The 26564-nt window shown below is 38.2% G+C and overlaps 1 protein-coding gene across 1 annotated transcript in view; it reads left to right on the top strand.

Moving 5' to 3' along the window:
• The window catches only part of STK38L (serine/threonine kinase 38 like), an 82556-nt gene extending 62389 nt beyond the window's left edge, over positions 1 to 20167 (top strand). Inside the window, exons 6-14 of the mRNA XM_077870651.1 lie at positions 6610 to 6733; positions 8195 to 8349; positions 9103 to 9205; positions 9394 to 9455; positions 11920 to 12037; positions 12443 to 12566; positions 13712 to 13807; positions 16285 to 16376; positions 16483 to 20167. Coding sequence (XP_077726777.1) covers positions 6610 to 6733; positions 8195 to 8349; positions 9103 to 9205; positions 9394 to 9455; positions 11920 to 12037; positions 12443 to 12566; positions 13712 to 13807; positions 16285 to 16376; positions 16483 to 16610 — 1002 coding nt within the window. The 3' untranslated portion in view covers positions 16611 to 20167. The remainder of the gene's footprint in view (positions 1 to 6609; positions 6734 to 8194; positions 8350 to 9102; positions 9206 to 9393; positions 9456 to 11919; positions 12038 to 12442; positions 12567 to 13711; positions 13808 to 16284; positions 16377 to 16482) is intronic.
• The last annotated feature ends 6397 nt before the right edge of the window (positions 20168 to 26564 follow it).

Raw genomic sequence — 26564 nt, 5'->3', positions numbered from 1 at the left:
AAACCACAGAAATTTATTTTCTCACAGTTCTGAAGGCTAAGTCCAAGATCAGGGTTCTGGCAAGGTTTGATTTCAGGTGAGGTGCTCTTACTGGCTTGCAGATGGCTGCTTTCCCTCCAAACCCCCAGAGAGCATCCTCTTGGTGTGTGCACAGAGAAAGAAGGTGAGCTCTCTGGTGCCTCTTCTTACAAGGACACTATCCCACTCTCCCTCCATGACCTCCTGGAATCTTAATTATTTCCTTAGAGGCCCCATCTCCAAATTCATTCACCCTGGGGGTTAGAGCATCACCATAGGAATTTGATCCATAATAAAATACTTCTTTTCTGACTTTAGTGAACATAAAGCATACTTTATATGCTTTATGCATAGTTTATATTATTAGTTTATTATGTTCTGACTTTCTTAATTCCTATCACATTTAAGCAAGACCATTCTCCCAAGAATTTGCTGATTTTACATATTTCCAAAATCTGGAAACCCCTTCTCCCCCAATTTCATACTCCTGGATTCTCTGTTTCCTGTGACTTAATGCAGTATAAGCATTGGCCATAAATCTGAAAACATCAATAGTATTATACCAATAGTATTAGATCAATAGAATTAGACCAAAGTCCATGTCCTCATTAGACTCCTCCAATTCTTCTTACTTTGATTCCTACGTCCTTCTCCTCAGCTGGACCAGCCTTGGGTAAGGGAGTGGGAGCTGCTGGGGCAGGTTCACCAACCCCTTCCTTACACATGAGGCTCCTTTTAGTAATTGCCTAAAACTTACTTATTACAGCAGTATAATATTGGTTTTTATTTAAAATGGCCCCCCTTGAATTTTCACTGCATTTTTTCACTTTATTTCTATTTCATGCCTTCAGCAAGCATTTACTGGGTGCCTATGAGGTGCCAAATGTGCCTGTGGTGTTCTAGGTTTAACACAGATCTAGACAGGATTAACAGGACAAACCTGATCCTACTTTTTTTCTAATAGTGGGGAAATAGGCAGACAGCTATTTCAAATAGTCATGATTGAAAAGGACTACAAAGGAAGTTTTTACAAAAGGATAAATTGATGCAGATGATCTGGGGTTAGGAGGAAGAATTAGATCAGGAAATGTTTCTCTAAGGAGGGAATATTTGATGAAAGACTGAGGAAGAATGACAGAAGTCTGATAGAACAAATATTCAGGGAGCAAATGCAGAAGACCTGAGGCAAGAATAATCCTGGCCTGCTTGGATAAGAGAAAGAAGCCATTGTGGCTAGAATTCAGTGTGAAAAGAGTGGTAGGAGAGGTAGGCAGGGGATCAGATCACGTAGAGCTCTGAAAACCAAGATAGAGTGTCTGGGTTTTATTCTAAATGCAATGGGAGGACACTCTTCTTTTAAAAGGGGAATGGTGGGGCGCCTGGGTGGCTCAGTGGGTTAAGCATCTGCCTTTGGCTCCAGTCATGATCCCGGGGTCTTGGGATCCAGCCTGGCATCCCTGCTCAGCAAGGAGTTTGCTTCTCCCTCTCCCTCTGTCCCTCCCTCTGCCTGTGCTTTCTCTCTTGCTCATTCTCAAATAAATAAATACTTGAAAAGGGGAATGGTATGTCTGATTGATGTTTTATAAAGATGAATCAATCCCTTTCCTTGCTGATAGGGGAAACAAGAGTTGAAGCAGAGAAGCCAGGGACGCCTGGGTGGCTCAGCAGTTGAGCATCTGCCTTTGGCTCAGGGTATGATCCCAGATTCTCGGGATTGAGTCCTACATCGGGCTCCCTGCAGGCAGCCTGCTTCTCCTTCCTCTGCCTGTGTCTCTGCCTCTCTTTCTGTGTCTCTCGTGAATAAATAAGTAAAATCTTAAAAAAAAAAAAAAGAAGCCAGTTGAGAGACTGTGAACCAATTCCAGCCAGGATAGGATTGTGGTTTATTTTTTTTTTTTTTTTTTTTTTTTTTAGGATTGTGGTTTATAGCAGAGAAGCTGAAGAAAATTTAGACAGATTAAGTATATGTTTTAGTGGAAGCACCAGAAGGATTTTCTGTGATATCCTGTTTATTGGAGGACAAGAAGATGGGTGAGGTTAGTGAGGGAAAAATGGGAAAATCAGGATAATACCTAGAGTTTTATTTAGGAATGGGATACATGATAGTGTTATTTTCTAATTTAGAAAGACTGAAAAAAGAACAGGTTTGGGAATAGTGGGAATAAAAATGTGGCACATTTTTATGCATAATATGCCATAAAATATGATATTTTATGATATGATAAGATATTAAGTTGACAGTTGAACAACTGTTTGGGAATAGTGAACAGGTTTGGGAATAGTGGGAATAAAAATGTGGCACATTTTTATGCATAATATGCCATAAAATATGATATTTTATGATATGATAAGATATTAAGTTGACAGTTGGCTGGAATATGGAGAGAATATGGAGAGAAGTTTGACTAGAAATATAATTTGGAAGCCATCAACATATTGATCATATTTAGAGTAATGGAACAAGATGAAATTGTCTAGAAAACAAATATAGATAAAGAAAGAAAGAGGGCTTGGATCCAAGCCCTAGGGAACAATAGGCAGAAGAGAAACCAGCAAAGGGGACTAAGAGAGACCATCTAATCAGGTAGGGGGAAACTGGGAGAACATGGTGTTATGGAAGCCAAGAGAAGAAAGTTTATAAAGGAGGAAGTGAGTGGTCAACTTTGTGGAATGCTGCTAAGAGAATACAAGAGGAAAACAGGCCAGTGGATGTCACAATATGGAGATTTTTAACCACTTGATGAGGATATTTCCAGTGGACTGCAGGGCAGAAGCTTAACTGAAATGGTGAGAAAGAAAATGGGAAATAAGAAGTGGGGAATGTGAGCACAGATAAAGCTTTCATGTTCTGCTTTATGAAGCAGAACAAAGAACAGATTTGTAAAGTGAGACTTTGGGTAAAAAGGATTTTTTTTTTCTTTTTTTAAAGACGGGAAATGTTTTGATGTTGATTGGAAGAATCCAAAAATTAAAGATGCAAGAAAGCGAGGGCAGGTAACTATAGGAATACTGTGGAAGACAGAAGAGTTGATCTTTGATAGGAGTGGATACATACCTATCCATTAAAACAGGAAGAAGAGGCAGAGAAAATGGGACCAAATGCAGGGTGGTTGATCTGGCAGTGTCAGGTGCCAGGTTCCCCCCTGAGCGCAAATAAGCGAGGTCGTCATCTCAGAGCAGAGGACAGGCAGGTAGCTTGCTGGAGATGTAAGGAGAGAGAATTTGTGAAATAGTCACAACTGTTGACTCGAAGGGTGGGAAAGCAGACTTGCTAGGGAAATACAGTTGCATGCCCATCGAGATTTATTATCATGAATGTAAAGTGAAACCAGTTGGCATGGTTGGGTGACCTTTCTGTAGTAATCCTTAGTTGCTCTGGGTAGATACAGAATAGACAGAAATTGGAGTCTAGTTAGGGTTAGTGGTTTGTCAGGCAAATACAATGGAGGCAGAGGACAAGGGAGGTCAGAGTGTTTGCAAAAGAATGATCATAGTGTTGAATCTAGGCTGAGTAGAAAAAGAAATGAGGTTGTAAAGAAAGTAACAGAAAAAGTTGTTGAATCCAGGGGAGAGAGATTAAAGTATAAGAATAAGAGATCTGGAAGGATAAAAGGTGGAGATTGGAAATAGAGTTGATTAAAATTGAGATTTTAGAGGGGGTACAGTTATTGGTGATGAGAAGGACAAGAAGATTACTGTGGGGCTCAAAGTGCAGTGGTGGAAGAGATCATTGCAGATGAGGACGTCAGTAGGTAGGGTGTTTGATAGTTCATCCTTTTGGATATTGAAATCTATCCACAAGTGGAAAAGCGGGAAAGGAAGTTGGTAAGCCATGAGATGAAATCATGAATGAGTGAGAGGGATTGACCAGGAGCTCTGTTTTTGATAGCTTTGAAGTTAGATGGTGGCTGAAGGAGTTCCACAGCGTGCAAGGAGCTGCAGTGAAGGAAAGTGTCACAGGGGTTCAGAAGCAGCATGAGAATGAGCACAACCCTACCCCTATCACTAAGTAAGGCGTGAGAGAAAAGCAGGTCATTCTTGAGAACTCACTATTCAGGAACACAGAACCGTCAGTAGACAGCCTAGTTTCAGTTAGGATGACAAGGTGAAGGAACCATCCAGAGGTGACAGGATATAGGACTTTTTTTTAAAACAGACTGATTCCAGAGGAAAGATATTTGGAACTCAAAGAAGGTCAAGGTTTTGAATTGTATTAGAGAATTACAGATAATAATAAGAATAAAGATCTGGGTCAAGATATAGAGCCTCTGAGACAAAGAGATAAATAGGATCTAACTAAGCCATATGGGATTAGTCCTGGAGAGGGTTTTGGAGGAAGGACAAAAGGAGCAGTTAGTTCCAGCTGTAGTCTTTAGTTACTAGCCACCTGTAGCTAACCTGAATTGAGATATTCTATAAATAGCAAATATATACCAAATTTTGAAGACTTTGTGCCAAAATAATAATTTTTATATTGATTACATACTGAAATGGTAACATTGTGGATACATGGAGTTGTATGAACTATATTTAGTTTCAAATATTTCACCTTTTTCTTTTTACTTGTTATATGGTTACTAGAAAGTTTTAAATTGTGTATGTGGCTTTCACATACTGTATTTCTGTTGGACAGCACTGATCTAGAATATTTTGCTAGAAGTTGAAGAGCTTCTGAGCACTGTTCATTCTTATGCAGGGAAAATCTCACTGGAGCCCAAACGTCAAGTCTATTTGCATTTTGTTATTGTTTTTCCCCTTATATAAATTAATCTGCATTTGCTACCATTGAATTTCATTTTAGAAAACCTTTTCTCACTCAGTTTTAATACATCATTATGTTATGTTTATATTATATCTACTTTAATACCAACCAATCCACAAAGTAGCAGGTTATCTCTCTGCTACTGTGGTACTAGGTTACCATGTATGATAACTTCCTATTCTTTGAAAACAGAGGCCCATTTTGAAAACATCCTGTAATCTGACTTCAAGATATTTAAAAACAATTAAGCCAAGTTTATGACGTTTTTCCTGACAGCAACCCATGCAGCATCAAAGGTTTAAGATTTTTCCTTTACTAATTTTAAAATGCCTTGTAAAAGGCAACAGGTATGAATTTTGATGCCATTTTTCACTTTGTGAAACAGATCCAGAGAGATCATAAGGTTTTTCATGTGAGAAAACAAGTTCTTAGTTTTCAATTGTTTTTCCTGTGCTTTGATCTCAGAGCACTTATTGTACCAGGTAATAAATACAGTAATCCCATTTATGACATTTTAAGCAGATCATATTTCATTACCATGAAAAGGCTTAGGAAATCTGGGTCCTCACAGTGCTTTGGGCTAGAGTTCTAAAAATGCACAATGATAATAGCAAAAGGATAAAATCAAATATTATTGTTAATCTTTGAAGAAAATATATAGATATATTAATGCAAAAGCATCTGAAAATTGATTATACCGACCTGACAAATTACTCAGTTTATAAAATTTTCCAGTCTATAGAATACTCACATGAAAGTTTCCCTAGTAATTGTGTGTCTGGCAAATCAGCAGCAAAATCTCCCAAAGTAACACTAATTTGCTATAGATCAGGTTTATGGATATCATAGAGGTTTTGTATTTAACAAATACTATAAAGTTATTACAGACCAAATAATACAGAGTTACTGTAAACATTTCTACTTGTTAAAAAAAAAATCCAAATGTTTAAAGATCACATGAGGCTTTTTTTGAACTAATAACAGTTAAAAATAGTTTGCTAAGGACCCTGACTTTGTCAGACCAACCTATAAGGCATTGCTTACTACTTTTAACTTTCAAAAGTCAGGCCAGGGGCGCCTGGGTGGCTCAGTTGGTTAAGTGTCCACCTCTTGGTCTTGGCTCAGGTCATGGTCTCAGAGTTGTGAGATCAGGCCTGCATTAGACCCTGCACTCAGCACAGAATCTGCTTGAGATTCTTTCCCCCCTCTCCCCTGCTTCTCTCTCTACTCCCTGTCTCTCTTTCTCTTTCCCTCTCTCTCTCTCAAATTAATATGCCTTAAAAAAAATATCAGACTAGTGGGGCCTGAAATTTATATGACAAAGCCAGGATCCTTGGCAAATAAGGATTCTGGTTGCAAGGTTTTCTTTTTTTTTTTTTTAAGATTTTATTTTTATTTATTTAGGAGAGACACAGAGAGAGGCAGAGACATAGGCAGATGGAGAAGCAGGCTCCCTGTGGGGAGCTCGATGCAAGACTCTATCCCAGGGCTCTGGGATCACACCCTGTGCCAAAGGCAGATGCTCAGTCACTGAGCACCCAGGCGTCCCTGTTGGAAGATTTTTGGACTAATCATTTTTCTCGGAGGCCTCGGCTTTTTGTAATGTACCTGTGGATCCCCCTCTTTCTAGGCCTAAAGATAAAAGCTAAAATAAACGATTTCCTGAGGTTCTCTGTATGTAATGAGAATATGAACATGCATATATATTTCAAATCTTTTCTAAAACTCCCCCTTCCTTCCTATTAAGGAACTAGATGGATAACTGTAAGAGATAAACTTGAAAAATGTGTAACATGTTGCAATTCTTTTTTCAAAATACATTCATCTAGGTGGCCCATATCCGAGCAGAAAGAGATATTTTGGTTGAAGCAGATGGTGCCTGGGTGGTGAAAATGTTTTACAGTTTTCAAGATAAGAGAAATCTTTATCTGATCATGGAATTTCTCCCTGGAGGTAAAAAACATAATAGCAATGACAGCCTGACACAAGCACACCTTTATATGTAATTATTATCCTGTTGACTAGGTTTACTCTTCTGTTCCTAGCAGTCATGGTTCTCAAGTTGTTCCTCCTGTAATAATGCTAATTTTTACCGCAAAGCAAATTATTTTGAAAGAATAATAAATTTGGTACATTTTAAATATCACCAGTCTGCATTTACATTATATAATTAGTTAGATTGTTATAAGTCTAGACTTAAGAACAATAAGTCACTAAAGAGAAAGACAACCCAATGGGCCAATGATAGACAATATGGCTAGTCTATAAATACACAGGAAAATGTTTGTTCAACTCCGCTCATATTCAGGGGAATGCAAATTAAAACGAGAATGAGATACCATCTCACACTTATCCAATTAGTAAGAACATTAAGAGTCTGATGAGGCTGTGGGAGAAACTGGCCTCTCTGGTATCTAAATTAATCTCTAACTCTTAACAAAGAGCAATTCTTAGATACCACTGAAATTGAAAGTGCATGCGTCCTACAGCCCAGCAATTTTACAACCAGTGTATTCCCTGAAGATTCTCCTGGAAGAGACCACTGAAAGCATTGTTGTGATAGTGAAAAACTGCATGCAAGATAAATGTCCATCAGTAGAATGGATAAGTAAAATGTGACATAGTTATGGGCTGAAATATTTTTTCAGTAGTTAAAAGTCAGGAGCTATATCCATTTCAGTGAGATCTCAGAAACAGTGGAGTAATAAAGCAAGCTGTGGAATTAAATGTGCAATTGATACCATTTATGTAATTTAAAAAATATATAAAAGACTATAATTTCATAGATTAATATGTATGTATATGAAAACATTTTAAAAATAAGCTATAAGATACCCACCAAACCAAATCCATGATAATGGTTACTTAGCAAAAAAAAGGGAAAAGGGAATAAAATGGAATAGAGGACAAAGAACACTTCTACATTTTTTTTTAAAGACTCGAAGTATCATAAAAAATGTTAACAAGTGTCACTTCTGCGTTGTAAGTTGACCATTGCTTATTCTTTGCCCCCTTTTTTAAGAAAAAATTCCTTGAAAATAAAAGAATGTCTTTTAGTGGGATGATATTCTATTTTTGATGGACTCAAAGCTCTGAACATTTTTGAAACAATACATCCCATTTCCAGGTGTGCTTATCCTGATTCATGTTTGCAGTTCATCATATTTTCCTCAGCAACTTATTCTGGATATTGAGTAGTGGATATTACTTCATTAATTATCTCTGCTCTAATTTCACCTGCTTTCTACTTTAAAAATCATTAAATGTCATGAAACTTTGGTAATGCAATGACATTTTTTTTACTTGGCCCTAGAGACAGTTGGGTGGGTCATACAATGCAAAAATCAGAAGAGGTTCTACAGATACAGAGGAAGCTTGAGGTGTTTCTAATACATGATATTTTCCTTTATGTAGGTGACATGATGACATTGTTAATGAAGAAAGATACCTTGACAGAAGAGGAGACACAATTCTACATTTCAGAGACTGTTCTGGCAATAGATGCAATCCACCAGTTGGGTTTCATCCATCGGGATATTAAACCAGACAACCTTTTATTGGATGCCAAGGTATGTGAATGAACTGGTGACTTACTGGGTTGTTGATTATTTTATGGAGTAATAGAGCTGATTTTGTGATTGAATGAGCAACTACAATTTATATTATTGCTCAACTAGGTGATATCATAGAATGATACAATGGGAGAAGACTTGGGAGTGAAATAACATCAAGGGAGGATGGCTGTCTTTATCTTCTTTCATTTTCTACTTTTAAAAATCATCATCATTGGGCACCTGGGTGGCCCAGCTGATTAAATTGTCTGCCTTCAGCTCGGGTCATGATCCCAGGGTCCTGGGGTGGAGTCCCATGTTGGGCTCCCTGCTCAGCAGGGAGTCTCCTTCCTCTACCCCTCTCCCTGTTCCTGATCTCTCTCTCTCAAATAAATAAATAAAATCCTTAAAAAAAAATAAATGCAATCATTATAAAAATTCTTACATTATAAGAATTCCTATAGGGTGATATGTAAAATTATAAATATTTGATGATGATGATTTTCTTTATTAAAGATTTTTATTTATTTGAGAGAGAGTGAGAGAGAGAGCATGAGCAGGGGGAGGGGCAGAGAGAGAGAGAGGGAGAGGCAGACTCCCCACTGAGCAGGGGCCAGAACCCTGGGATCATGCCCTGAGCCAAAGGCAGAGAGGCTTAACCAGCTCAGCCACCCAGGCGCCCATAATGATCATATTTACAAAAATAATTTATAATAAGCCTTTTGTTTCAAAGTTAATATAATCTCTTGTTTTTTCTGGATTTTTTTTTAGGGTCATGTAAAATTATCTGATTTTGGTTTATGCACGGGATTAAAGAAAGCTCATAGGACTGAATTCTACAGAAACCTTACACACAACCCTCCAAGTGACTTCTGTAAGTTTGATTTTTTTTTTTCTTTCTGGGTAACGTAGCGTAGCTGGCTTAATTCGTTGTTGTTGAGCACTAAAAGTTCTCTTGCTCTCCTCATTCCTTAAGCCAATGTATTTTACATGTATATTTGTGAATTTGTCTTTTGGCGGAGTTTCTCCCTCATGATTATGATTCTCTCTTGTTGAAATTAGCATTTCAGAATATGAACTCAAAGAGGAAAGCAGAAACATGGAAGAAGAATAGGAGACAGCTGGTAAGTTTGCTGTGTCTTTAAGAAAGTTTGCCCTAGTCCAAACATTTCATTGGGGATTTGCTTGATCATTTTGCATCTTCACAATGATTAGTACTTACTTTGTAGCAATGATAGAGCTTCTTTTGGGATCACATAGTTCTCTTAGTTTCCCTGTAACATTTCCTTACCTGTAAAGTGAGTGCTGATTTTTTATGATTTAACAATAGAGTATTTTATGGCTTATACCTATAATTAAGTAATCTGTTTACTAGTAATTAGTACTTAATATAAAATTCACTGAGATGAGTGTGATTGTAGTGAATGCCTTGTGTGTTCCATTTTACATACTTATTCTGAAACAACAAATGCCAATCAGCATAAGTAAGGTGGTTGTGTGTTTCTAAGAATTTCTTTATAAAGTAAATAGGAAGTTTGGCATGTTAACAGATAAACCAAATAAAATTAGAAAGCCGACTGTACCACAGATAAACTTAATTACTCTTAATTACTACTTTTACCTCCACAGTCTTTCTCCTTTATTACTTCGCAAATAGAACTGTTTGCTTCTTTTCCTCTTCCCTTTATCCTGTTAACTAGGTCCATGCACATTATCAGAGTCAGGAATGTGCCTTTTGACTTTGTTTTCCTAAACTCTTGTTCTGTCTGGCACATATAGACACTTCATAAATATTTGTTAAATTCAACCAAGAGATGAAAGGGAAACTAAGTCAGCATTCCCTCCGAGTATTGGGTCAGGTAAACAGACTGAAAGATAATAGTCTGATACCCTCTCAAACCAAATAAAATGGCCTTTTCATGGTTGAACTCATTCTGTCATTGGCCCAAGTAATTAACTACAAGTTTCCTGTGCTTGTAAAAACATTTCAGTGTTTAAAAGCTTTTTAAATGTTTTAAAACTATGGAGCTATGAATTAATGACAGAAACTTCCTTCTACTTTTCAATATGCCACTTTCAGATCACATATTACAACTGAGAGAAGGACTGCAGTATTTCCTACTTTTACGGGGAAAGATGAATAGTGCTTAAAAATGTAGAAGGGAATTCTACTTACAGAGTATTCACAGGTGGTTACTTTGGTGCATGTTTTACTGTTCCTGGGCCATCCTCATGACTTCTATCAATGTTTATTTCCCAAGAGAGATGTAGAGGGGACTCTTAGTATTTTGGGCAGGAGCTCCTTTAGATCTTAAATCCCTCCTGCCAACTAAATGCCAATCAGCAACCCCCAACCTCCACCCCGCAGGTCCTTGAAATAACAAAATCTGCTGGCACACATTTTCAAATGGTCCCTAGCATGCTGCCCTTAATTGAGAACTACTGCCTTAAAGAAATTATTTTTGTAAGATTTTGTGTGAATTAAGAATGAAAAATTCCATTGCTTCCTAATGGATAAGCAGTGCCCTGAAACTAGGTGTATAATGAAAATACCTGATGTTTATATGTATAGTAAGTTGTAGTTTGTTTGTTTGTTTGTTTATTTATTTATTTATTTATTTTTAGTAAGTTGTAGTTTAGAAAGCAGAATTCTTTTCTTATTTCACCCTCCTATCAACTATGTTAGGACTGTGTTATTACTCCAGTTTTCTGTAAGCAGAAGCTGAGGCTCAGACAGGTTGAATAACTTACCTGAGAACACATTAGTAGGGAGTGGAGAACTCAGGCCCACTGGGGTCAACCTCTTTATTCTTTTTTAATGGATTGTTAACCTTAACAATAAAACGATTATTTTACCAGCAAAAGTGGGTTTATTCAGGAATAACAGAAAATTGCACTTCAAGAATGCAAGCTATGGCAAAACCATTGGCAAATCCAACAAAGAAAAGAAATGGTATTTTAAGGGAAGAAGGAGGATTTGGAAGGGGATGTTTTGAATAAGAGTCCATTGGAGAAAAGCTGGAGTTCAGTGTGGTGAAGGTCTCTCCTTGGCCGATTTGCAGGGGTAGTTAATTTTTCATAGGTGATGCAGTGTATGTCTTTTCTTGTTGGGGCCAATAATTGATGATTCTTCCTACAGGGTCTATAGTTGACAGTCCCTGTTGTAATTACAGCAAGTAGTATAGTAGTATAGCTCCCCTTCTAGCATCCTGAGTCCACTTTAGTGAGCTTTCCCTTTATTAATTTTCATAGGACTTAGGGCTAAATATATAAATAATTTGAGTTTTTTTGGGGGGTCAGATATATCTAAAATAACATATTATCTGACCCAGTATATATCACTAAGCTTCCTATGTGATAAAGTATTAAATGAGAAATTAGCTGCTGTTATTTATATATAACATATATATAAGTATATATAAGTACTTATATAAATATATATAAGTATATATAAGTACTTATATATATGTTATATATATTTATATATATAAATATATCTTAAATATATATATAATTTAGTGGTGAGCCATTCTCAGATCTTTCAACAAATATTTAAGAATGCTGGTTTGATAAGTTTTTCCTTTGCAGGCATATTCTACAGTTGGGACACCAGATTATATTGCTCCAGAAGTATTCATGCAGACTGGTTACAATAAATTGTGTGACTGGTGGTCTTTGGGAGTGATTATGTATGAAATGCTAATAGGTATGTTTTATCATTTGTTTATGTACCTACTGTATGAATTTCCATGAGTGCCACTGATTGAACATACTGCAGATACCACGGGCTAAAATGACCAGACTCTTTGACATATCCCAATGTTAAATACACAATAATAAATACCAGCAAACTTTGTAGGGATTCAGGAAGAGAGTATTTAACCAAAACTCCCATGTGTCAAAATTGTATCAGCATGGCCTTTCAGATAAAGGGGGCAGTGCTTTGAATTCTTTATTTTGTTGCTTTTATTAGCAATCTTATTATAAATTGATGAATGGTGACATTTTTATTGTTCATTAGAGCACTTAGGGCTATTTTGTTCTTTGTGGCACATACACAGTAGGTACAGCATATTTAATTATTAAAACTTTTATTTTCTCTGATATGTAGGGTATCCGCCTTTCTGCTCTGAAACTCCTCAAGAAACATATAGAAAAGTGATGAACTGGAAAGAAACTTTGGTATTTCCCCCAGAGGTACCCATATCTGAGAAAGCCAAGGACTTGATTCTTAGGTTAGTGGTTAAATCCCTAGAGGAGTTTATGGTATTTTAAAACTTCCCAGGTGGGATGCCTGGGTGGCTCAGTGGTTGAGCATCTGCTTTGGGCTCAGGTCGTGATCCCAGGGTCCCAGGATCGAGTGCAACATCGGGCTCCCCACAGGGAACCTGCTTCTCCCTCTGCCTGTGTCTCTGCCTCTGTGTGTCTCTCATGAATAAATAAATAAAATCTAAATAAATACATACATACATACATACATACATACAAACTCCCCAGGTACCTAAAAGATCATACTGCTCCTTTTATTGTGGGGGGAAGAGGACCACCACTGATCTATACAAAGAGATCAATAAAGAAAATGTGTTTTTTAAAATCTGCAAACAATTAAAAGGTAGTATGCAACAAAAAAAGTAAGAGTTAAGAAGAGGACAGATGTATTGTTTCAAAGGTCACTCCTGTTGGAATGCAATCACCCTATTTCCTTAAAGAGAAAAGGGAAAATAAATTCATATCACAAGTCTATATATGAAATTGTTTCTAGGCAAAGGATTCCATTCTGTTTCTCAAATAAGATAAAGTGTGTGGTATTGTTGGAAATGGCTGCAAGGAATATAAATTGGGAAACCTATGAGAACAGCTAATTGACGGCATATTATCAAATATCTTTAAACTCTTTATGACCTTTGACCCAGTAATTCTAGGAATTTTGCTTATGCAAATAATTAGATGTGTGTAAAGATTTAGGAAGAATATCTTTATCATGATGTGCTTTTAGTAATGAAAAATTGAAAACCATCTAAATGTTCAACAGGAGTGGACTAAGTAAACTATAATATTTCCACATGCAAATTTTAGGAAATGAAGTTCTAGAAGAACATTTAATGAATTTGGGAAGTTTTCTCAGTATATTAAATGAAAAAATTCACCCGTATTTCAAAAATTGTAATAAAAGATTAAAAGGAAATGGCTTCAAAATGTTTACAGTAGTTGTCTCTGTACAGTGCAGTTACAGAGGATTTCTGTTCTTTCCCATATTTCCCACAGTAAACAGAGCTGACTTCAGTAAACAGAGAAGAAAAATGAAATGTTTGAAAAAAATGCAAATAGAGTACTTTAGATGTAATTTGCATATGATCATTTCTCTGTTTCCATTCTCTAGATTTTGTATTGATTCTGAAAACAGAATTGGAAATAGCGGAGTAGAAGAAATAAAAAGTCATCCTTTTTTTGAAGGTGTAGACTGGGGACACATCAGGTATGCTTATGGGCTTCAAAATTGGAGAGGTCTGAGTGAAAATTTTCTTTTTTTTTTTTTCTTTTTAACTAGCAATCAATTTTTTCTCTGATTCTGCTGCATTAAATACAAGAAGTAACACTGTTATAATTTTATTAAATCAGTGTTTCCTGGATTATATGAGAGAGACTATAGTGGCTGTAGCTTAATGACTTGTTTTAGCTAATGTCCACTTTAAGGGGGAAACCACATTCTGTGCACCTGTTTTGATTTTTATATTCAGAGTTTCGTGATGCAGGCTGATGTTAGCACGACAGAGATGTATTTCCATTTCATACTATAACCCATCATTTTTGTCCTATTATATCATACTGTATACTATATCTCCCTCTAATATACCATCTTCTTTATGAAGTTGTAAGAAGACACAATCCCTTTTTTTCTTTCAGCATTGTGGGAAAAGTGAAAATGATGCAAGTCACTTTTAAGAATTTGCTTATAGTTTGTTGTAAGTGTTGGCCTTTATTCGGATTGTGGCCAAACTACCTTCAATAGTTCTGGGCTGTTCTTTACACAGTGATAGTTTAGAAAGATAAAATTGATCATGCTGTTTTCTTCCTTCCCTTTGCACTTAGAGTAAAAATAAGGAAACTTAACTGCTTTCAGGACTGTGGGGTATGGCTCTTCCCTCATCTGTACCACTGGCATGTTTTCTGGTCTCTTCCAACTCCTTCCACCTCAGGGCTTTGTCATTTGTTCTTGCTTCTGACTGAAATGCTCTTCTCTTTCTGCTCATTCCTGTCTCTACTCCTGCCCTGCGTGGCCAGCTCTTGTTCATCCTTCAGGACAGCATATGTGTCAGTTCCTCCATGCAGATCTTCACTGGAACTCCTACTGTGTGCCAGGCACTCTCCCTGTTGTAATAATAACTAATTTTTTGACCACTTATTATATGCCCAGCACTGTTCTAAGTATTTTATGTATGTTTGTTATTTTACCCTCATAATAAACCTTATAAAATAGGTACTATTATTATATCTATTTTACAAATGAGGAAACTAAAGCACAGAGAAGTAATTCGCCTACAGTGTCACAGCTAGTAAATAATCTAGCTAGAAATTTCTTTTTTTTTTTTTTAGCTAGAAATTTCTAACTAAAGTTGGACTCCTGGGTGTCCTGGTTCTTAACTGCTATGCTGCATTATACTGTACCTACCTCATCTCATTGAACAGAATGATGATTCCCCTTTTTTACAGGTGGAAGGATGCTTAGAGACCATTAGTGCAATCTCTTGCTTTGATAGTAAAGAAATTAGTCACAGAGCAGGGACTTGCCTGCCTAAGGTCGCTGCTAGTTAATGACAAGAGATTGGATCTTAGGACACCAGGGTGTGGTTCTTTTCACTAAACTAATATAAATTTATTAAGTTTTACATTAAGCATCACATTAAATAATGTTTATCACATTAAGTATAAATAATTTGGAATAATTCTGGGAAAAATACCCAGGCTTCTAGATAACAAGCTTTGTTAACTTGTCACCTACTACATCCAGTTAAGTATGTGTTGAAAAAAAATGGAAGGAATAAAAATGGATAACTTCTTTTAACTAGTTCTATTTTTAAACATTTCTAGCATGGGGATCCCTGGGTGGCGCAGCGGTTTGGCGCCTGCCTTTGGCCCAGGGCGCGATCCTGGAGACCCAGGATCGAATCCCACATCGGGCTCCCAGTGCATGGAACTTGCTTCTCCCTCTGCCTGTGTCTCTGCCTCTCCCTCTCTCTCTCTCTCTCTCTGTGACTACCATAAATAAAAAAAAAAAAAAAAACATTTCTAGCATGATAAGGTATTTTCATGACTGATTTTTCCTAATGTCCCTGATCCCCTTAAAATTTAAATGACAAGGTTTTGGGTTTAGATTTTATCACAAATGTGTAGTGATAACTTCATCCTTTGAGCCCCTTAATTTCCCAAAGGGCTTTTTTCTTTTTTAAGTATCTTTTTTTTTTAAAGTAATATCTATACTCAATGTGGAGCTTGAACTTGTGACCCCGAGACCAAGAGTCATATGCTATACAATTTAAGCCAGACAGATGCTCCCCACTAATGACTTTTAATTTACAAATCCTCTTATCCCTAGGATCCAGTGCCCACAATATCCAGCATGTGTTATATAATTATAAAATTGTTTAAACAAAATTTCTTCTGTTCTACTTTCCCTTTCATTAACCTTAACTCTTATTTTTCCACTTTAAACAAAACAGAATGAGAAAGTCTAGGTGCAGAGAAATAAAAATTCCAAGCAAATGGTAATGTTTTAGTAAAATATTTTACTCAACTATGACATCCACTTAAGTGTTTTCAAGTCCACAATAAAATTTCCTTGGCTCTTCTAATATCTATAGAACAACAAGCAGAATTTGCAAGTAGAATTATTTTTGGAAAAATTAAGAGTTCAAGAAAATATACCATGCCACTACTCAATACTTTTTTTTATAGGGAAAGGCCAGCAGCGATCCCTATAGAAATCAAAAGCATTGATGATACTTCAAATTTCGATGACTTTCCCGAATCTGATATTTTACAACCAGGTAAGATACTCTATAACACGATTAACACAATGCATAGTCTGTGAAGATGTTGACATGTTCACTACTGAAATTCCTTTGCTCTTGGTTCATTTTTCTATCTTTCTAGTGCCAAACACCACAGAACCTGACTACAAATCCAAAGACTGGGTTTTTCTCAATTATACCTATAAAAGGTTTGAAGGGTTGACTCAACGTGGCTCTATCCCCACCTACATGAAAGCTGGAAAATTATGAATAAAGATCACATTCGTCCACAACCAAGAGAACTCAGGTAGCTGCATCACCAGGCTTGCTTGGCGTAGATAACAATACACTGAAATACTCCTGAAGATGGTGGTGCTTATGACTACAAGAGGAAATTCTACAGGATTAGGATTTCTAAGACTACTACAGGAATTGGTTGGCAGTGCCAGCTGGCTTTTTTTTTAATATTTTATTATTTTTGTTAACTTTATTATACGAAGGTACTGGAATAAAAGAAACGTACATCCCTTTGTAACTGCACTGCCTACACGCGTATTAAGGTCCATTCTGCCTGTGTGTGCTGTGGCTTTGTACTGTAACACCTCTAATCAATTCAGGAGAAACATATCATTTAAAGCAACATAGGCTAACCTATAGGTAACACTGCAGTATTGCTGTTTACTGCAAATCTTATGGGTCTAGATAATCAAAAAAAGCCATCTTCCATAGTTGGTGTTAGAGTATTTGCCCTATTGGTTTGGACACCTATAGAATGAATAGATATGAAGACAATTTCTGTACTGGTTTTAAGAAATTTTAAAAAGAAAATACACTGGTTATTTAAGAAATAGAATTTATCATCATGTTATTTCACAAACTGCACAGTCGGGAGTGACAAGTTTATAATAAGGAGGAAGCTTAACACCTTCACTCGAGCACTCCACTAAAATATTTACTTTGCATTCAGAAATACTGATGACCTTTATATAGGTAGTCTGTACACTCATAGGGAGATGTACTGTATCATATAAAATGTAAAGTTGCTTTTCTTGTGACAAAAGGACTTCTTTTTTAACAAGAGGACATGGCATTATTTTGATTTGATTATGGTGAGTTGAATTTCAGAAATGACCGTGAAGGCTGCTTGTAGAACTGGTGTATTTTTATTAAACTATTTTTTTAAATGTCAATCTTCTGATCATGTAAATGGACTTGTAGAGAACAAAGAGGTATTTACTTTGGTTTTTCTAGAAAGTTGTTACATATCATGGATGGTTACATTTTATTTCTTTTGGTGAAAATTTTTCCTTTGATAGCACTTGTATTATTGTGCCATTATTTTCTTACACTCCAGACGTACCAAAGATCCTGAACAGAGTGGATGTTCACAACTGAGTAGAATTTTCCTTTCCTGTGAAAATGCCATAGTCAGGCACGACAGATCTTTGACAGAGGTCAGCTTATTGAAGGGCAACATCGTTCATGTTCAGCTACATCACTGTGGTTAATGGAGGTGGAATTAAGGAAATAAATGTGGGCCAGGGGCGGGGGGTTGGGAGGGGAGGTTGTGATGAGGATGGGGAGATGATGTCAGCATCAAATTCTTTAGCTGTTTCCTGAAGGATGAAGTCATCTTTTCTAACTCAACACTTTAATTCTAAAATGACTCTGAGGTTTTGGTTTCATAAGTACCAGTTAAGGAACAATACTTTATCAAATAATGATCTAATGTTTGTCTTAACTGTTAATTGATGAAGAGTGTTTTAAAGATACAACAGTTACAACCATAATCTATGATCAAAATCAAAAGCAGTGATTTATTTGTAGCTATGGGGGAAGAACTGCATAGGATCATTGTGCAAATCTACAGAAGCTTTTATAAATGTTGCTGCTAGGTAGCTCCACAATGTTTCTACAAGGCCATCCTGGTTTGTTTGTTTTTCTCCCCCTGTTCTCTCTCTTTCCCTCTTCCTTCCATTCTTTCTTTCTAGTATTTGTTTGATATTTATTATGTGTTCATCCAATAGTTCATCTCCATTTCTCTTATTTGAGTCATGTGGCAGAGAATCTAGAGGGGAGAGAGAACTATTAAAATTCTAGAGGTCTCAATTTGACCAGCCCTGGTTCTTCTAATTATAACTCATTCTAATTTTAAAAAAATATGTTACTGCTGCTCAGTTTTATGATATTTTTTTCACCCCACTCCATCCCCTCTTTAAAAAAAAAAGAAAAAAGAAAAAAAAGGACTGACTTTTGTTAGTGTGACAGTGAATGATTAGGATAGGAGGAAATTACATCATTTTCTAGTTGAGATATGGTAACTATTCTAGTATAGAACAATGTTGTTAATTCAAGTTGACAGAGAGAGAAAGAGGGGGGTGCAGTTACTTATGTTTACTTTTTAATTGATTAAGAGGAGAGCATATTGGTATATTGGTTTCCATCTCCCTTATTTTTATTAGCGGGAAGAACTTGGAAATGGTTAGGATTTCTTGGCACTGGAAGGGCAGTTCTGGAAAGTTTACTTTGTTTAGTGTCTTACTTTTCCCTGGAGTTAACAGAGTGATTCACAATCTTTGGGGTTTCCTCCTCATCACAAGCATTTCTTAAGTGCCTATCTAAAAGTAACTGAAGACTGTGTCTGTCCTTTGGAAGCTAAGAATTTGATTCATTATGCAAATTAGCTAGATAATTTGCAAAGCACCCTTGTGATTGAATTTTCTCTATTACACACTTACATATTTCAGGTGAACCATATAATTTAAATGACAAAACCCTATCTAATCAACTGGGCATAATGACATTTTCTTTAAATTAGACTCTATTTTGAATTAAAAGAGTTTTATTATAAACTGTGTGTTTTGGTTTTTCTAAGTATATAGAAAGCTTGTATAATTCAGATTATTGATTTCCTGAATTAATGTAGACTTTGACTTTTTTATTAAAAAACCTTTGTATTAAAGCAACTTATGTTATTTTTCTTTTATGCTTTTCTTATTAACCTAGTTTAAATCTTTAAATTTATTGCAGCATCTAAAAACAAAGAATTTCTTATAAATTAATCTTTTCTGAATGCAATATATGGCTGATTTAATAAGCTATAGGTCAATGGAAAATAACATGTGGAATACCTAAAACTTTCTTTGGTTGCTACGGTTTAAGATAGGGTTTCATTTATTTCCATATTAGCATACTACTTCTGTTTTTAAAACATCTGTGTGTCTTTATGCAAATCTGTAAATTTAAAAAATATTTTTAAGTTCATTTATTTTTGATGTTTTATTGTAGACAACCTTCAGACAATCAAACAATACTCCTGGTGGAAGAACCAGCTATCCATTTTTTGATGATCTATAAATTACTGAGTTGAGATTTTAATCAGTAGAAAGGTCCTCTAGTAACTAAACACATTCTCTCTGAGTTGTTAAGGTTCAGAACATTCAGAACAACTGTTTTTGCTATAACCATGACTGTTTCTGCTTGTCTTTATTTAACATTTATTTTCTCCTTAGAAGTGCACTTATTTCTGAAAAGTTTTAATGAAACACTTAGAACAAACAAATACAAAACACTTGGGACTACTAGATATATTTTAGATTTTTATGAAAAAATGTGAGGGCATATTGCTACTTTAAGAAGAAATGAAGTAATAAAAATAGTTCTTAGTTATTTTTTAAAAAGCAATATAAATTATTCAGCAGTTGTCTAGAAAAATGATCATTGGGTTGTCAAGTTCTGTGTTTAGTTACTGAGTTTCAAAAAATGTTCTGGTGGCATGAAGCCTTTTCATTGAAGGTAAGAAAAGAATAAAAACTATGTTTATAATATTTCTGTGATGAGGTGTTTTGGTTTTCTTTTAAAGTTTTGAGACAAGTGTTACCCAAAACTTAATGAAGACTTCTCTATAAATATGTTCAACCTTCACACTTAAATATCACATCAAGAACAAAATTAATATTTGAAGTTTCAGTCGTATTATGTTTAAACAACCAAAATAGTTACACAGGTTTGTATAAAACTACCCCACTCGGGGGATCCCTGGGTGGCTCAGCCGTTTAGTGCCTGCCTTTGGCCCAGGGTGCGATCCTGGAGTCCCAGGATCGAGTCCCGCGATGGGCTCCCGGCATGGAGCCTGCTTCTCCCTCCTCCTGTGTCTCTGCCTCTCTCTCTCTATGTCTATCATAAATAAATAAATATTAAAAAAAAAAACTACCCCACTAGGCTAAAAATCAATTTGCAAGCAGAATTAAAATTGAAAATGCCTCAAGGGGGATCCCTGGGTGACGCAGCGGTTTAGCGCCTGCCTTTGGCCCAGGGCGCGATCCTGGAGACCCGGGATCGAATCCCACGTAGGGCTCCTGGTGCATGGAGCCTGCTTCTCCCTCTGCCTATGTCTCTGCCTCTCTCTCTCTCTCTCTGTGACTATCATAAATAAATAAAAATTAAAAAAAAAAAAAAAAAAAGAAAATGCCTCAAGGGCAGCCCGGGTGGCTCAGTGGCTCAGTGGTTTAGCGCCGCCTTCAGCCCAGGGCCTGATCCTGGGGACCTGGGATCGAGTCCCACGTCGGGCTTCCTGCATGGAGCCTGCTTCTCCCTCTGCCTGTGACTCTGCCTCTCTCTCTCTCTCTGTGTGTCTCTCATGAATAAATAAATAAAATCTTTAAAAAAAAAGAAAGAAAGAAAAGAAAATGCCTTGAAATTAAGTTTAAAATGCCTCAGAATAGCACAGGAATTAGTGATATAAGCAGGTGCCATTACATCCTGTCCTGCGGAAGGCACTTATAAGCAGTCATGCTACTTTTTCCACTGATCTCAGAGGGAGCCAGTCAGAATCTGCTCATCCGAATTACACTCTTAACTGTTTCTGACTTACATCATTTCAATAATGCCATTAAGACAAAACAAAAAAATAGTAAAAAAATAATTTAAAAAAGACGAAACAGTAAAAGCACTGAATGTGAAAATTTGGACATTGGAGCAAACTTGGAGACTAAGTGCATCTTCTTTCAAGAGCATCTTCTAAAAAAAGCGTCTTCTGATAAAAAACTTATATTTGTATACAAGATGCTTTCACTTACATTATTCATTTTGTTTTTTGTTACAATTCTGAAATAAATATGATTACCATCATTTTACATATGATGAACATGAGGCTGAGTGTGACTTAACCAAACACTGGTAATAAATTTCTCTTGAACCAGAGTCCCCCACACCATACAGCCTGCTTCATTGACAAGTTACCTCATATGCTTCTAGACCCCAGAAAAGTACATGGGGAACTAGTGACAGGTTTGTCACTTTGGATACTTTTGACTGCAAGTATTAGAAGATGCAAGTCAAGATGACTTCAACAATAAGGAAAATGATTATCTCACATAACACGACACAAGATAGGGAGCTTCCAGGGTAGTCAATTGAGTATCTCAAAAAACAACATCAAGAACACAGATCCTTTCCATTTTACTACTATGTTGTTCTCATAGTGTTAGCTTTGTCCCTGGTCTTGTTTTTCAGAAGAACTAAATGGCTAGAGACACTAGGCATCAAATCTTTCTACAACATGTAAGTCCTTAGAAACTACTTCTTGGGTACCCTCTTTTTAAAGATCAAGTAAAATCTTTTCCAGAAGCATTCTAAGCAAAGTAACCTTCACATTTTATTGGCCATGATTATGTCATATATCCATTCCTACAACAGTACCTGACCTGGGACTGACTTAAAACTAATCAGGATTCACATCCCTGGTACTAGGGTGAGGCTTACCTAAAGCGTGTGGTTACCTGATACCAGAACCAATTGGACTTTTCACATTCAAGCTCCAAGATAATCAAAAGAGTGCTACATATTTTTATAGCAATGGATCTTACTTAAAACCACCACACCTGGATTTTCTTGCTGGTTCTCCCATAGCTACATTAACATCTTTCCCGGCCCCCCAAAACAGGAGTACAAAGTACCACTGTGCTAGCCCATGGCTCAGCCACTGCAATCCCACTTTTCTTGTCCTTTGGAGAACCAAAAGTATTAGTGGGTCTCTGGACCTCATACAAACAGAATAGCTGTATGGCCCAATGACCAGGGTTTGGTCTCTTCGGGGCTGGCTTTTGCCATCCCTCCCAGCTCCTAATCATTTCTCCATTGGTATCACTGCTATGATACCAGTAATAGAAAACCTCATTGATTTATTTCCCCAAGATCCAGCTAGGAGTGGGGTGGCCGAATTATATATTGGCTCAACTGCTTTGTCTAACTTGAGCAGATGGGCTTTGACTAATAGAAATCAGAACATTCCTCAGGTGAGGTTGTGCTAAATACCACAATATTATCTCTGAATTACTTTATTATTCATATGAAGATGTTCCTTATCAAACTCTTAGACATAGGATGATTTTGGGGGGTAAAGATTTATTTATTTTGAAAGAATGGGGGGAGCTGGTAGGGGCAGAGGGAGAAGGAGAATCTCAAGCAGACTCCCTGCTAAGTGCAGACCCCCCCTCCCCCCCTTGCCGGCCTCCCTCCAACACAGGGCTCGATCTCACAACCCTGAGATCATGACCTGAGCTAAAATCAAGAGTCTGGACCCTTAACTGACTGAGCCACCCAGGCTCCCCATCATAGGATGACTTTTAAGTCTCTTCCAAAAGGAGAAACCCATAACAGGAATGGGTTGTCCTCTTAGGTAAGATAATCATGAACAGAACTTGAAGAACACTCCTGTCCAATTGCATACAACATGAGGAGGACTGAAGAGGACCTGGGATACCATACTTGTTCTAAGAGTGTCCAAAACCTGCAAAAGCTGGGGTGCCAGGGTGGCTCAGGATTGAGCCCCACACTGGGCTCCCTGCTCAGCGGGGAGTCAGCTTCTCTCTCTGCCTCTGCTTCTCCCCTCTGTGTGCTTGTGCTCTCTCTCAAGCTCTCACTGTCTCTCAAATAAATAAAATCTTTTTTAAAAAATGTAGGGGATACATGAAATTTAAAAAAAAACTGCAAAAGTAAAAATTAGTTCAGCTTTTGACACAATACACAAAATAATCTCTAAGGGAAAAAGAACACTAAGCAGTAACTCCATATCTAAAGAGATGTCTGCACAACCATTCCCTCAGGCTTGACCTATGTTCCTTTTTGTATTTTTCTTGGAATTTTAGTTTATTGCTACTTTTGGTCTCTAGTTAGTAGAAATACACAATTTACCACCACCACCCCCAGCAATGGGGGCTTATTAGGAAACTTGATTTTTGACAAGTTGAAGCAGTATTTCCTAAGGTACTTAAAATGTCTTGAAATCAAGAAGGGTGCTCATTTGAAATAAGGATTTAGAACTACAAAATCAGGATCTCTAGGAGTGGGTCTGAAATTCTGTACGTTATCATGCACATCCAACTTTGGGAACCACTGAAAAAGACAGGTTGGACTTTTCCAGACCTCATCAATCACTGTGAGAACACGTATATGAGGTGACAGGTGCACAGCAGGTGAAGTACAAGTAAGTCCACACTCACGGCAGCGCCTGGCACACTGTGGGCACTCTATAAATATGCGTGAACAAATGAATGAAATAGCGGCATTTTGTGGGCAGCTCTACTTTCCATACAGCTGATCTCAAAATCTCATTTTTAATAAAAACATAAATCAACTCTAAGAGCATTGAAAAAGAATGTAGCTTTACTAAAGTTGTTATTTTCCACGGAAATAATGTAAGAGGGTTTGCATTACACAGTGAAGTTCCCTTAATATCCTTTTATTTTTTTAAGATTTTATTTATTTATTCATGAGAGGCAGAGGGAGAAGCAGGCTCCATGCAGGAAGCCTGACACACAGGACTTGATCTTGGGTCTCCAGGATCACACCCTGGGCTGAAGGCACTGCTAAGCCACTGAGCCACCCAGGCTGCCCCCCCTTAATACCCTTTTAAAAGATCTTTCTCAAATTTCCACTCTCTGTGGCTGCACCACCTCCCTCCTCTCTCTCATGAGTACATCCTCCCGCACTTACCTTCTCTGCCCCTCCTCCCCTTCATAGGCCAACCTCAAGCTGATCTTCCCCATACCAGACGCCTACTGTAGGCCTGTCTATTCCTCTAAACACAGTTGGCCTCCCTGTTTCTCCCGACTGCACTCCCACTTATGAGCCTGCTTAGCAGAAACATGAATCTTCCCCAGTATTGACCCTTCATAGAATGTTGGGGGTGGGAGTGAAGGGACAGTGGCCAGGAAAAAAAAGGTAGTTTTATTTTATTATTTTTTAAAGATTTTATTTATTCACGAGAGACATACAGAGAAAGGCAGAGGGAGAAGCAGGCTCCCTGTGGGAAGCCAGATGTGGGACTTGATTCTGAGAATCCAGGGCCACGCCCTGAGCCGAAGGCAGACGCTCAACCACTGAGCCACTCAGGTGCCCCAAAGGTAATTTTAAAAATAAAAAATTTAGTTATTTTCTCCAGTCACTCAGGAGCTCGTTAATGGGTAATTATTTTTATATTTACGCATCATTGGAAATGGTATCTACAATGTAACTGTACTCTGAAGCAGGTGGATTTTTTTCCTTTTTCTTTCTTTCTTTTTTTTTTGCCCTGGACCAACGAAAATATCTAAGTTGTCTTAAGGAACCCTCAATCCAAATTACATTGTTACAATCCCAGCAGGAGGTTGGCAAGCACAGGAATTTATAATTTTGAGGTAGTGGTTGCTAATTCCACCAATACTGTTCCTCCCTGAGTACTTGTCAGTAATGCAAAATTAACAAACTAAGGTCACCCTGGGATTAGCCATGATTCCTGAAAAGCCACGCTGTCCCTGGGCTTTTGGTGAGAAAAGGGCATTGACCAGAAGGAAACATACCATGTGTTCTGCAAGTTATGTTTCAAATCACTTCTGTTACATTTTGCCCAAGGAGAAAATACTAGAAAATCTCTGCTTGGAAATGAGATTACCTTCCTATCCATCTCTGTTTTATCCTATGAGGCATAATATAACTACTTAAAAAAAAAAAAAAAAAAAAAGCTCTGGAAGGGAAAGCCCTAGAGGACAAAGAAAAAGTAGCAAGCAGGATTTAAACTTCAACATTAAAGGGAATGCATGTCAAGCTATGAGACTGACTTGCCCCCAGAGAACCCTATGGCCTGTTCTCCTTGAGCATTCCTTCCTCCTATCATATTTAGGTTCTGGATTTCTTTTCTTTGGCTTTCAGGCTTGGGTGGAAGTGAATCATCATTTCTAAGAAATGAGGACTGCAGTGATTCACCGGTAAGCTTACTGGATGGACACCAGGCTATGAACTCCCAAGGAGATCTGACTTTTACAGTCTGGCTTCTCCCATCTACTGAGTGATCCTGGCCCCGGGGCTCATGTCTGAGCCTCTGTACATACATAGTCTGTTCGGTACATTTTAGCCAGGGCCCTGCTTTACCATGAAGGTGACATTGCGCACGCACCCAGGTCCTCGACTACCTCCCCACGTGCTGACCCCTCCCCTCCTCGGTGTGCATTCCTGAGGGCGGCACAGTTCTTCGCACCTCCCGGTCCCCCCGCTTTGGAGGGCCGCAGCCGCCTACTTCTGCCGGGCAGCACCGACCCAGTCCCCTGGGCCAGGTCTGGCCTAAGGAGCCCTCGGAACACGCGTGCAGCTAGTCAAGACGCTCTAATGGAGAGTCACTAGGAAAATTAATAGATGTGGCCTGGCTGATGCAAAGCTTCAGTGTTTTCTCTGCCGCTCCTTTACTCCACCCCCTTCCTCTACTGGGCAAAGCGTAACCGAGGGGGGGGTCTGGGGACCAGGGGGCGGGGAGGGAGCAGTCCGCTGCGCCCCGGGAAGAGCGCTGTCCGGGGACCCCCGGAGGCCCTTGCTCAACCGTTGCAGGAGCCAAAAGCAGTTTTGTCGGTGACCCTCGTCTCGGTCCCTTCGCACCCTCGTCCCCGCAGCGAAGCCTTCCCTCGCCCTCGCGGTGCAGGGCAGTCCTCCAGCGCCCCCACCTGGCAGGGACCCCCGTCCATCCCTCACCTGCCCCCCGCCCCAGGGGGCACAGCTGCAGCCCTCGGAGCACGCACACCGCGACTCTCACGGGGATCCCGGGACCCTGGCCTCAGGCGCGGGCTCCCCAAAGGCTGCAAGCGCAGCTCGGGGCCCCGCGGCGCTCGGCCTGCAGGCGCGGGGCTCGGGGGCGGCGCCGCCGTGACTCCGCCCCGCGCCGGGCCCCCGAGGCCGCCCGCTCTGCGGTCCCGGGTC

The sequence above is a fragment of the Canis aureus genome, chromosome 25 (assembly GCF_053574225.1).
Source record: "Canis aureus isolate CA01 chromosome 25, VMU_Caureus_v.1.0, whole genome shotgun sequence".
In the NCBI taxonomy this organism is placed as follows: domain Eukaryota; kingdom Metazoa; phylum Chordata; class Mammalia; order Carnivora; family Canidae; genus Canis; species Canis aureus.
This window is presented reverse-complemented; position numbering and strand designations above follow the sequence as displayed.